The following is a 12,438-nucleotide window of genomic DNA, read 5'->3' on the forward strand; positions in this document are numbered from 1 at the left end:
AAGGAACAGTCTTTCTGTCACATCGGCACATCTGCTCCTCTTATTAAACACGCGACCAGCGCTGCAAAATCAAGATGGCTGCCCACAGTGCCGTACTCTCCGCGTCCAAAATAATGAATCCTTTCTGGGTTGGACGCCTTGGAAACACTGCTAAAGTAAGACAAGACACGCAGCCCTTGCTCTTTCGCTTGTGAATGGTGTTGCGTGGCTCTAATTTAAACTCCGTTATAATTTTTTTAACACAAGGTCATGCTGTTAACATCATTTGATTAGCAAAGCTAGCGGGCTTTTCCACATCTGTGGGTTGGTCACAGGTTTTACGGCATCCGTACACGGGATCCATTTAAAAACACGCTCTAAATCATTTGCACTTTGTATTTTCCAGGTATTTGGAACAACTTTGATCAGACACCGGAATAAGACCTCGCTTACTGTGAGTGAGTCAGATCGGTACATGGGATTGTTGTCAGTTTCCGGGATGTTTTGCATTGGAAGTTGTCTTTTTCAGTGTAACTGAACTGTGTGTAACTGTGTGTGTGTGTATATGTGTTTTTCCACTTTGTTGTGGGGTGAAGGTTATGACACTACTCTGTTTGCCACTATTTGGACCAAACCTGTTCTTCTAAACATCAAACTGACTCTTGTCCTTCTGCTTTCCTCTGTTCACCTTCAACAACAGGGAGAAAACATTGTAAGTAGCTGACTCGTGACACGGTTCACTGCAATTCACTGCATCATGTCTTAAACGAGAATATTTTCTATAACGGGGTTATGATATAGGAAAAAAGATGTGTGATGAGAATAAAAACACTAGCATGATCAAAATAATATAACAGTTTTTAAACATCATGTTGCATGGATGCATGGAAATTTTGTTACCATCAATTTCAACTGGAATTTCTAACCATCTTGAGTCACAATAATAAACACAGTAATGACATCATCAAATCTATTTAAATATTTGTCAAACCTAAAAACACTATTAACTGCCTGAGAATAATCTCTCAAACATACTTACTTGGTGCTCTGGACATGTGCTGGTTGATTTTTGGCCAGTGATTTGTAAGCTGTGTCCATTGTCAGCATTTTCAGCAATTCCTACTGTTATTAATACTACTACTACTATTACTATTATTCTTTTCTTTTGACTTCAGAATTCCTACTGCTTCTGTGTATTAAAGTATTGCATGATATTGTCAACCCACCACAGTGAACATTACTACACCATATCTATTTGTTATTATGTCATTGGTAATGTGGACATAAGCAGACACCAAAAACTATCAAATTCACTGTGTACCTTATTTTCATGAGATTATTTGTAGACTTAGAAAGGTAAACTTTTTTTTTCATAACATATGTTTACTGTAGTGGATGATCTGTCTTTAAAAGGTGCCAAACCTTCAATTGTCTCTATTTATTGAAGTTGATTCTTTGGCATTTAACAATCTTCCAGCCCCCTCCAGCAAAGTATGGAGGCAGGCACACTGTGACCCTCATACCTGGTGATGGGATCGGTCCAGAGCTTCTCAATCATGTCAGAGAAGTTTTCAGGTTGGTTAGATTGAATCTCAGTCCTGTTGAGTGATTACATGTCATCTACAGTCACATAAGAATTGAATCCATTGTGTGGTTTGTGAACATTGTGCTGCAGGTTCACCTGTGTGCCAGTTGACTTTGAGATGGTGAATGTCAACTCTGCTTTGGAGACCGATGATGACATGAATAATGCCATCACTGCCATCCGGCGAAATGGAGTTGCCCTGAAGGGTAAGCAAACAGCTTCTTTTTTTTCAATCAAAGTATGAAAGCATGAAAAACAGAACATAGCTGTAAGCAGAGTATAATTTTTAATAAGACAGTTGAACTAAAGTAACTGTGAAACTGCTTACCTCTTTTGATAGGTAACATAGAAACCAAACATACCCTGCCAGCGTCTGTCAAATCCAGAAATAATGTGCTGCGGTAAGTTTAGATGAAATCTTTAGTTTCCTAGATTAGGGTCATTTTTTTGTGTGAAATAGCTCTCATTTCTTACGTAATTTGGTCTTTTGTGTGGACTACCAGCACGAGCTTGGACCTGTATGCCAATGTGATGCACTGTCAGTCCCTCCCCGGGGTCCAGACTCGCCACAAGAACATTGACATCATGATCATCAGGGAGAACACAGAGGGAGAGTACAGCAGTCTGGAGCATGAGGTCAGACGCAAGAGGAAAAACAATCAATACTACTGTCTGCTGAAAAACATGTTTATGGTCCCTTAAACACTTCTTATCTGTCTCTTTTTAGAAAAGGGAATTGGGTGCCATCTATGCATCATTAATTTTCCAAATCAAAATAACTGTGCAAAATCTTTTGGTCATATGATAGAATTTAATATAGACAATATTGACTTCAGAATGCAACAGATAAAATACGATTATCTGAAACTAAATAAGACTTCTGGGCTGCAAAGAAACATGAAAATGCTGCATTAGATCCAAATCTACAGCAGACTAAAATGTGCATTGGTGTGCCGGGATGTGTACCTGCTGTGCACGAAGCTACCACTGTGCTCAGAGGTTTACACTGTGAATGTTGTCATTTTGGGCTTTCGAAGTGTTTTGTTTTGTTTTTCAAGGTGGAATGATTATACAGCATACATCTTTAATGACTTAAAAAGAAGGAATTGGGTGCACAAGTCCAAATTTATTTCAGTTTCTCTAATGCACACATGGTCAAAGGTATACATTCAGGCTCTAACATAGTCCATTATTTGTTTATTTGTCCCTTAGTTATTTGTCTGTTTCAGGTTCATGTTAGGCTTGAGCCTTGGTGGTTGTACCTGAACAGTTTCCTCTCACCTGTGGGTGACGGTTTGGGTCTTCCTCCAGATCTTGGTGGAAGTGATGACATCTCTGAATAACTTGTACTCATGCACAGTTGTTTGAACTGAGGATCCTGGAATCTGCTGTTGTTTAAAATTCTTCAGAGAGATCTTCACACCTTGTGTAAATTTACAGTTTTCATTCTTAGATCTTCAGTGAGTTTTTTCAGAGTACTGATCAGTCCAATGAGTGCTCAGACAAATCATTTTTGCTCTGGTAAAGAGAAAGAACCAGTAGTCAATCATAATGACTAAAAAGAAGTTGATACTCCTTGACCTTGTCGAGTTAAAAGACACTGAAGAAGATTCAGCACCACTTATTAAAAGATTTAAGTAAGTATATGTTTATATTTGTGCCCATATTTATGTTCTGGCCGTATGTAAATCAGAGAAACTAAATAAAAACCTGTGCACCCAATCCTTATTTTTGTAAGTCATTAAAGATGGATGCTATACAATCATTCCACCCTGGGAAAACAGAACAGTTCAAAGAAATCATTCCGTTACATTTATTCTCTATGATGAATGTATATAAACTTCTGAGCACAGTAACTGTAGTTGTTGAGCCATGTTTGCTTACACAATACAGTTATAGATGCTGTTTTACAATTTGTACAGAAACGTATTGTTACATTATTAACCACTTAGTACTAATTAAAATGATTATTTTTTATTTACTGCTAATTTTGTTCTGTGTTTGTTGCACTTAATCGTTTTTTTCAATGTTTAGTGTTACCTTGTAGACAGAAGTTTTACTTTATGTAGTATTACGCGTAGTCTTAGAGACGACACTTTATTCCCACTACAGTCTTATTGATCTTTCTAGTACAGTTTAAACTCATGTCACTGTATTTCATTTGTTGTTGTCTTCTTGTCCTACTTCCAGAGTGTATCCGGGGTAGTGGAGAGTCTAAAGATTATCACCAGGAATAATTCCATCAGGATTGCTGATTATGCCTTCAAACTGGCCAGGGAGAGAGGTCGCCGCAGGGTCACTGCTGTACACAAAGCTAACATCATGTAAGTTACCTTTTGGGAAACGTATCCTGTCAAACACGTCTGGCCTTTTGTTTACTACGGTGAGTTTCTTAGTCCTGGATATGCTGAGTGTGGCATTTCTGTTTCAACAGGAAGCTCGGTGATGGCTTGTTCCTGCAGTGCTGCAGAGAAGTGGCCTCGGGTTATCCAGACATCACATTCGACAGCATGATTGTGGACAATACCACAATGCAGGTAACAGATGATGACATTTTAGGGAATCCGGGGAATGTTCTTCTTCTGATTTTATTTGTTTTACTTAACTCCATTTGTGCCGTTTAGCTCGTGTCCAAACCACAGCAGTTTGATGTGATGGTCATGCCCAATCTGTACGGGAATGTGGTGAGCAACGTGTGCGCGGGGCTGGTGGGAGGACCTGGCCTCGTGCCTGGGGCCAATTATGGTCGTGACTATGCTGTCTTTGAAACGGTGAGTGTTGGAGGCTTGAATAGGTTTGTAGGACACAGTTCTCTCAGAATTTTGAAGGATGGAAAATGTATGAGTCATGTCTGTCTGGTGTTTCAGGCCACAAGAAACACAGGAAAAAGTATTGCAGAAAAAAACATTGCAAACCCAACTGCCATGCTGCTAGCTAGCTGCCTGATGCTGGACCACCTTAAGTAAGCTTTTCCGGATAAAAATTCTTCTTCATTGGTTTTCTGTGTGTGTGTGTGTGTGTGTATTGGTGTGACTGTATTATATTTAAATAATGTTTTTCTTCTTTGTGTCTCCAGCCTTAATGATTATGCAAGTCTGATCCGGAATGCAGTCCTCACCACAATGAACGAAACCAGGGTGAGCCTTCCTCACTGATGGGTTCCTCACCTATCGCGCTGCCATGAAGCTCACAGGCCATTGTTGCGTGACATAGGATTTAAGGCCGCAGTGACAATTCTGGCATGCTTCCTAGAAGGCATCACAATACATTCACACAAAGCAGCATTGTGCCCCTTTTCCTTTCACAAAGCTCTTGTGCAGCTCTACACTCTATGGGATCTGATTGTTTCTTGAGTAAATTCCAAAACCTGCTGATCATGTGCAGCATCGGACTAGTTACTGTGGGAAACGGATTACACTTTGCACGCACAAAGAAAATACAAAGCGTCTATCCAAATACAGTATGCGGCATGAGATGCAATCCACAGTGCTACGATTTCATAGCATACGTTAAGGTCTTAAATAATTTAATACGGATTTTGGACCATATCTGTTAGCACCCTGTTCTTTTGTTTGTTGTAGCTTATTTATGATTTTTTTTTTTCTCTTTATTTGCAGTTGCACACAGCAGATCTCGGGGGTCAAGGAACCACATCAGAGGTGGTGCAGTCCGTCATGAGGGTCATCCAGAGTAAAGGACAGTTCACGGCAGAGCTGTAAGAATGACCGGGCAGGTTCACGCACCCACGCTCTTATCAGGTGGTTTGAGTTTAAACAGGTGTACCTTCTGAGAGAGGATGTCCGTGTTTCCATAGCATCTCGTTTCACACAGCTTACTTACCTGTTCACAATACAAATGAGCCTGCTTTCTCACTTCAAGGTTTCACATGACCTGTTTAAAAAGGTGGGTTTTGATAAAATTCCATTATCACTCCTGCAAGCATCGGTTTTACTGCTGGAGCTTATTCAGCTGAATATGAATCTCCTTAGAGATTCGTATGAAACATGAAAGGGCCTACTTTAGATATTTAAATATACAAGTATAGGCACGCATCTTCCACTATACCTTCTGCAGCAGCCATTATTTATTTTTCACTGTATGATTACATCACAGACTTTAAATAACCAAAATGTCATTAATGCTTAATATAAATGTAAAGTGCCCATTATGTCCTGTTACATCATTTATGTTCTTATCACAGCAACTGTACTTTGAAGAGGTGATACACTATAGAGGAGCGTGACTGCTGTCAAACCGGAACTTTACTGCTTGTGCCATAATGGCTTTTTTTGGTCTAGGGATGATATCACAATATTATACTGTTGTTTTTGGGTCTGTCCAAGAAAATGCTCATAACGCCTGATATGAAAAGAATGGTTTCATTTTGTTTGTATGTGTGTGAGCATAAGATGTAATCAATAAAGTAATTATATGTCTTAACATCTTTCTTTTGAAGAGAGGTTTGAATTCTCAGCATATTTGAGACGTATTTTGAGTACTACGAAGGATTAGGATGCACGTGGCTGACATGCACTCTAGAAACTAATTGGATATAAATGCAGAGAGAGCAAGCTGCCAGATTGTTAGATACGCCTAGCTGAAATTAAGGTTGTCCACTGAAATAGTTTCTTTAACAGTTCTTTTTTTTTTTTTTTGTTGAACCTGTTCTGGAAATGTTTAATATGCTTTAATGATAATTTCTCAGGCTTTAATTTGTGAGTCTGTAGAACTGTACTGCTTTATGCTGACAAGTCATACTGATTGTTCTAATAACTGGGATTTGTTTTGAGTAGCTGTGTCTCATAAATGGACAACTGAGTGTACAGATATGTGCTCAAGAGGAAGCCTCATTGTTACTTTGACTCTGTGCTTCTGAAGCTTTGTGTTCTGGCCTCTTGCTGGGGATAAAGATTAGTAAGTAAGAAAAGCTCGCTGATCTTTCTGTTTGTTTTACAATTTCATGCTCCATCAACTTCTTAACCTTCAAAATTAGATGGTAGGTTGCTGTTTTACATGTTGCCACCAGGTGGCAACACAACTCTCTATAGCTGCCACTCAAAAAACTCACAGCTGCTTGGATGTGTGCTTCATTACATACACTGTCTTGACAATATGCAGAACACACAGTGTGCTCTTTGTCTGCATTGCGTAAACACAGTAGGGGAATCATGGATGCAAAAATATCTGGCAGGAAGATTGTTGGATAAAAATGGGAATATTAAGATAATTCTTGTGCTTTTTTATGTAATTTCTAGGAAGCAGGTTCTTGGGCTTAGACCACGCGTTTCTTAGAAAAATGTGAAGGATTTTGGCTTTACTATCATCACTGCCTGAAAATGTTAGAAACCAATTTATTATAGTTTCATGTGGTCGAACCAAACCCTTTGCCACTGATTGATCCAGTTATTTAAAATTCTCTGCTCACACAGCTTTGAGATACACTGTCCGGTCCTGTGAGGCAGCAGATCTAGCACAGCACCGGCCTGCTGCTTACAGAATACAAACAATCGTGGTTTAGCTCACTATCGTCAGCAAGGCCTCCAGTCATAGGCGCACATCCCAGTGTAGTGATAGTAGACAATTTATCATCTGTGCAGTTCTGTGGGAAACTTACAAGCTGTTCTCCCTGTGTGCACATTTGCATACTGAGGAGAAAAATCCTTTGTGATGAGGCACATCCTTTTTTAGATTTACTTGTCACAGGGAATCAAGATGTGTAGTGTGTGAAATGTGCTGCATGTAGTTTAACTCCTGCCAGTTGGCTCTTTAAATCTCTTGCTTCGTCTTTATTTTTGTCTGTTCCACGGACACAACTGATGGACAGACCTTTACATGTGCTCCGTTTTACTTGGATTCACTCTTAAATGTTGTAGTTTTTGTGCGAGGTTTCCTACCTTGAACTAGTTTTTTTGTTTTTGTTTTTTTGAATGGTCTTGTTCCTCTCAGGGGAACAGGCTTTTTACCTCACTACATCTCCCGTCACTCCTCATCACTGTCGATATACTAGACACTGTCCGTCTTATTACCTCTCCTGAGCTGCTCCTCTCTGCGCCTCCACTGGAGCCAAAGCCATTAAGCAAATGATCTCGTGTTGTGAGGGGTGAGAGAGATGTTGAAATAAACCACCAGACATTTCACCTTTATGGGCTACTATTCAGACCTTGTAGGAACTCTGTATAAAATCTACACTGTAGGTTTTTTTGCTGCAAACGCTGCACGTAAAAGGCTGGTGCAACCATATTACATAAAGTATCATCTTGCCATCAAAATGGTTACTTTTTAATGCCCAGATTTATGGTGATCAGTGTCTGAGGTGCGTGGAATTTAATTTTCAATAATCGCCTTTGGAAAATTCAACACAATCTTTTCTGTGCTGAAACGTTGTCCTTGGTTAGAAATAATCTACAGATCTCAAAATAGTTTCAGTGAGAACATTCAAATGAAATTATCCACTTCATGGCAACACACCTTAGTTGTTCACACAAAGCATAAAGGTAAAAAACAATATATGCAGTCTTCATTTTAGATGTCACAAAGTATTTGCGGCTCCCAGTGTTTTCTTTTGCGTGGGAACCGGCTCCAAATGGCTCTTTGGTTGCCGACCCCTGGTTTAGGCTGACGTACAAATATCTCAAAACTCTGCTGGAAATATTTCTGTGTACAACCAGAAGCACATGCAAGGTAAGATTTCAATTAATTTCAAATCATTTTTCATACTTAACATGTTCCACATGTATGCTTGTGCTTGTTTATTGGTTAAAACATCTGTTTCAGTGTAACTCAAAGTTTTTGTTTTTAAAACTATTTTTTAAAAGTGCTAAATTAACTTGAGGGGCATGGAGTTTCTGGTGCTTTTGAACAGCATAGCTTTGTGCAGAGCAGTGTTACTGTGAAGTGGCTCATGGTAACCTTTGTTGTAATCTAACTCGCGTTCATATCAGTTTTCCTGCTAAGCTAGGAAACGAAATGAGAGTGCACACCATCCATTTCTAGATCGCCGGCCACACTAATGCGAGAAATTTTGCTAATTTGCTAATACAGGCATGTTTAATCTTGATATCATTCACTAAACCTCCTGCTGCTGCCCGGTTAACCAACTTATAATTATCTTCGTCCTCCCCCCTCATTTCCTTTTCATCTGTGTTTGAAATCCTTGTTTAATATCTTTCATCCACCTCTCTAAGATGCATGTTAATCTGAAAATTTTAGTTAAACCATGTGATATGACGTTGGCTCTAAAACATGTGAGCTCATTAGCCTGTGGCCCATGATAGTGCCCTAGTTTGCTTCAGATCATTTCCACAGTCCTTAATGTGCCCCCATCACTGTCCACACATATACACAGCTTACACACTGACTTACAGTAATTCTCTGGCATCTTAATTTAACCATATTAATACCTACCTAACGTATCCCATTATCTTACTTAGGTTATCGTTTCCAGAAGCAAAGGTACGCACACAAATATATGTGCAGTCAATGAAACGTTACGTCAGCTCTACTGCGCTTTGCAGTGCAGGTGATCGTAATCATTCATCTTGCCTCGGATCAGCCACTGCTGAGCACAGCTGCATCTAGTCTAGTCTGTTCTCTGTTAATGGGACTTTTTTCCCCCGCTCATCAGCTATGGCTTAGCTACATTAAGCTACGTCAGAGGTCAGCTATTCTCTGTTTCTTTGGCCTGGCTTTTTGTGTGTTTTGGTCGCTCTTGGATTTCTCGTCACAGGGACTTCCACTGTGATTTTTATTAGCCACATCTGTAATCAAAGGAAAATGAAGAATAGGTAGTTGGGGTGATGCCTGCTGGGCAGGAATACAGTTTGATAATCAGGGAGTTTGCTGGTTAATTTCATCTTTTATCTTTCAGAATGAAAGGAGCCAGATAAATCACTAGAGTCGGTCTTATCTTTTTATCAGGAGCTTAAAATTGATATATTCGTTTTGCACAGTTGGTTTTAACACCAGCAGAATGCCACCGAGTGAGCTCATATGACTCTTATCGCTGCAGCTCTGATAAGGTGTTTTCCACTGACTGTGGTTTCTCCTCCTTATCCTATTTAAGCCTACCTGATGAATTTGCATCTGTACAAAGTTTGATGACTCTTTGTTCAAGCACAATGTTGACCTCATAGTTCCCGGAGTTTTGACTATGGTGGCCACCCTGACTCCCCTTGAAACACAACAGATACTACGCTGAGCTCAAAGTCAAACCATAGTTACTTACAGTATTTGAAGAAAAGCACACATGCTTTCTAATTTGTAAGCCATAATGTTTTTTGTTTCATCCCCTGGGAGGAAATCAAGGCTCCAGGCATAGCCGTGTCCTAGTGGATGTGCATACCGATATGATCAGTATCTGATTTTATGTATGTGATTATGTGTGCACATCTGCATATGTTTTTATTACCGCTGTAACCTTTGGTCCAGCCAGAGAAAGTAATTCCACCCGTGCTACACTATCTTAGCCCTTTGCACTGCCCTTCTCTCAGTTTTGTGACCTGACCTCAGAGGCACACTGTGGTTACATTTTGCATGAAGAAGTGTCAGCATGGGGCACTTTCTGCATTGTTTCTGAATAGAATCCTGATGTCTTGAGCACTTTTCCTGTACCTCACGCATTGCTTTCCCCACTCCCACTGAGAAACTTGGCAAAACGTGAGCACAGAGAGCCTGGGAGCCATTTCTGCTTGGATTTATGTTCATAATAAATTTGCTGGCTTATTTTCCTTGCTGTTTAAAAAAAAAATAAATTTTTTTGACAAGATTGATTTGTTGTCTTGTATCAGAGAAAAAAAACAGCCAGATGAGGAGCAAGAAAGAGACGAGAAGCAGTAATTGATTGTTTACTGGTGTGCGATTTGTTCCATATGAAACATACATGGCATTCTTGCCAGCGTTTCCTGTTCGCTCCCTTTCTTGTCTCTTTCACTCTGTTGATTACTCTACTAATCTCTGATGCTATTAAATGTTTTACCGTCTGTGCCCTTGCTCAGGGTTCAGGGGGTGTTGCTAGAGTTGCATTATATCAAGGCAAGCATGCTGCATGCTTGACAACCCACATTACACTTCTCTTATGTCATTACAACTCTGCTCCCCTGAAACTGGAGCATCTTGGCACTTTGACAACTCCCCCTCCAGCTCTGTGTTCACCAGCTTATAAAAAGTCTGTTCTCCTGGTTGCCAAAACAAACCCTATTTCCCAGTGACACTCATGTATTCTACTAAATCTCATGCATGTTCTGCAATTCAGCTTACAGTTCACACAATGACTGTTCTTCCCCCACCTGTTGCCAGATACATGCTATTAAGAATCTAAATATGTCATGCTACCCCTCTAAAACTCCCCAAAATGACAAATTTGCTATCCATTTTTCATGTTTTAAACCAAAGTTCTTTCTGCGATTATCTAGATCATACATCTGTCAAAGGAAGGGCTCATGCTTTTTGCTTGTGCCACTCCCTTTTTCTGCCTTTCATATATTTCACCATTTCTTGATTTATATATGTTTTGACCCCCTCCTTTGCCTTGAATGTCTGCTCTACTCTCTCCACTCAAGCATCTCAAAAGACTTGATGAAAGCAGATTTCTGCAAATCCACCAGAAAACCTAACTTTGATTATATTTCTGCCGTCACTGTGACTTCTCAGTGGGATTCTTGCGTCTTGCTGTTCGTAAATGAAATTTGAAGGGGCCGGCAATGCTGTTCTCTCAAAAAAACCTCAAATGCGTGGCATCTGACTGTTCTTACGTTGAGTCAATACAAAGAAGACCTGAATATATATATACTGAAAAAAGTGTTTTTTAAAAAGTTAGTTTTCTCTGTCAGGAGTATTGATCCATGGTTGTAGGAGTGAATTTAGGGAAGATCTGATGCTGGCGAATCAGCTGAAAAGAAGCAGTACAGTCCTAACTAGCACCCAGAACAGATCTGGCCTCAGGAGCAGGCTAATTAGTACCATACTAGATGTGACCTGCTGCGAAACCACATGAGATGAAGTAGATATGAAAACAGTCTAGAATTGACTGCGCTTCCATCAACTCTTTTATCTTGCCACCTCTGAATAGCTCCAGTCAACCCGTCTTTGGGTAAATCCAAAGCGAATGAAGCTGTAAGCGTCTCAGACGTCACAGTTCTAAAGCCTCGTGTTGTTGATAGTTTTTATCACTCAAAGTGTTTCTTAGTTGTTCAAGCAATAATATTGAAATATCTAATAATTCTGCTTTTATTTCTAAATGTTATCCTGTGTTTGAAGGTTTGTTGTGGAACAGCTGGGAGGATCATGAAAGAATGAAGATGGAATAACAGACGAAGTCATGTATCATGACATGCAGCTTGTTTACCCTGTAATAGGTCTGCTATAAGAATGAAGAATGATACCCGTTAGGGTGAAGGTTAGACTCTTAGACTACTTTTTTCTCACATTCTCCTGCTGCTGCTTATTTGAAGTTTCTTTCAGCAGGCCTTCAAGTGCGCATACCTGCCTGGCCCCTTAATTTGCTCACTTCAAAGATTCCCCCAGCTGTCTTATCCGTGGCTTCCCATCATCCGGTTGTATAATCTTAGAAAAACAATGCGCACAGGCCAACTGTTGATGGCCTATATTCTCTACATATGGCTTCATTTTTCAGATTTTTACAGATTATGACCTCATGCTGTAATTTCGGCAAGCTGTTACTTGATAAAACACTCAGCCGAAGGCTTGAGTTCTAGCAGCTTAGTTTGTGTGTGCACCTCAGCTCTTGCACTCGCTCCAGCAATGCAAAGTCACACTGTGTCCGCGTGGTGCTCAGTGTGAGGCGTTCTGGCTCATTTCAGCTCGTACAAGAAAGCAAACACTTCTGCGCTTTGTGAACCTGCCAAAATGAAATTATT

At 40.0% G+C, this 12,438-nt stretch overlaps 1 protein-coding gene across 3 annotated transcripts; it reads left to right on the forward strand.

The window, feature by feature from the left end:
• Positions 1–39: 39 nt before the first annotated feature.
• idh3g (isocitrate dehydrogenase (NAD(+)) 3 non-catalytic subunit gamma) lies at positions 40–6,004 on the forward strand. 3 transcript variants are annotated; one of them, XM_086276891.1, is made up of 13 exons: positions 40–155; positions 386–433; positions 680–691; positions 1,457–1,554; positions 1,655–1,770; positions 1,905–1,965; positions 2,068–2,200; positions 3,755–3,888; positions 3,999–4,101; positions 4,189–4,335; positions 4,432–4,526; positions 4,641–4,701; positions 5,182–6,004. In XM_086276891.1, exons 1-13 carry the CDS (start codon positions 75–77, stop codon positions 5,281–5,283), a joined length of 1,191 nt encoding a protein of 396 aa, XP_086133017.1. In that variant the 5' UTR covers positions 40–74; the 3' UTR covers positions 5,284–6,004. The 3 variants fall into 3 exon arrangements, with proteins under 3 accessions (XP_086133017.1, XP_086133018.1, XP_086133016.1); XM_086276892.1 differs by lacking the exon at positions 680–691; XM_086276890.1 differs by lacking the exons at positions 40–155; positions 386–433 and having other exon boundaries at positions 545–691.
• The last annotated feature ends 6,434 nt before the right edge of the window (positions 6,005–12,438 follow it).

Source organism: Aulonocara sp. 'chitande type north' Nkhata Bay, linkage group LG20 (assembly GCF_057382095.1).
Source record: "Aulonocara sp. 'chitande type north' Nkhata Bay isolate Kocher_YH1m ecotype deep benthic linkage group LG20, A_spYH_male_GT1.1, whole genome shotgun sequence".
NCBI classification, from domain to species: Eukaryota; Metazoa; Chordata; class Actinopteri; order Cichliformes; family Cichlidae; genus Aulonocara; species Aulonocara sp. 'chitande type north' Nkhata Bay.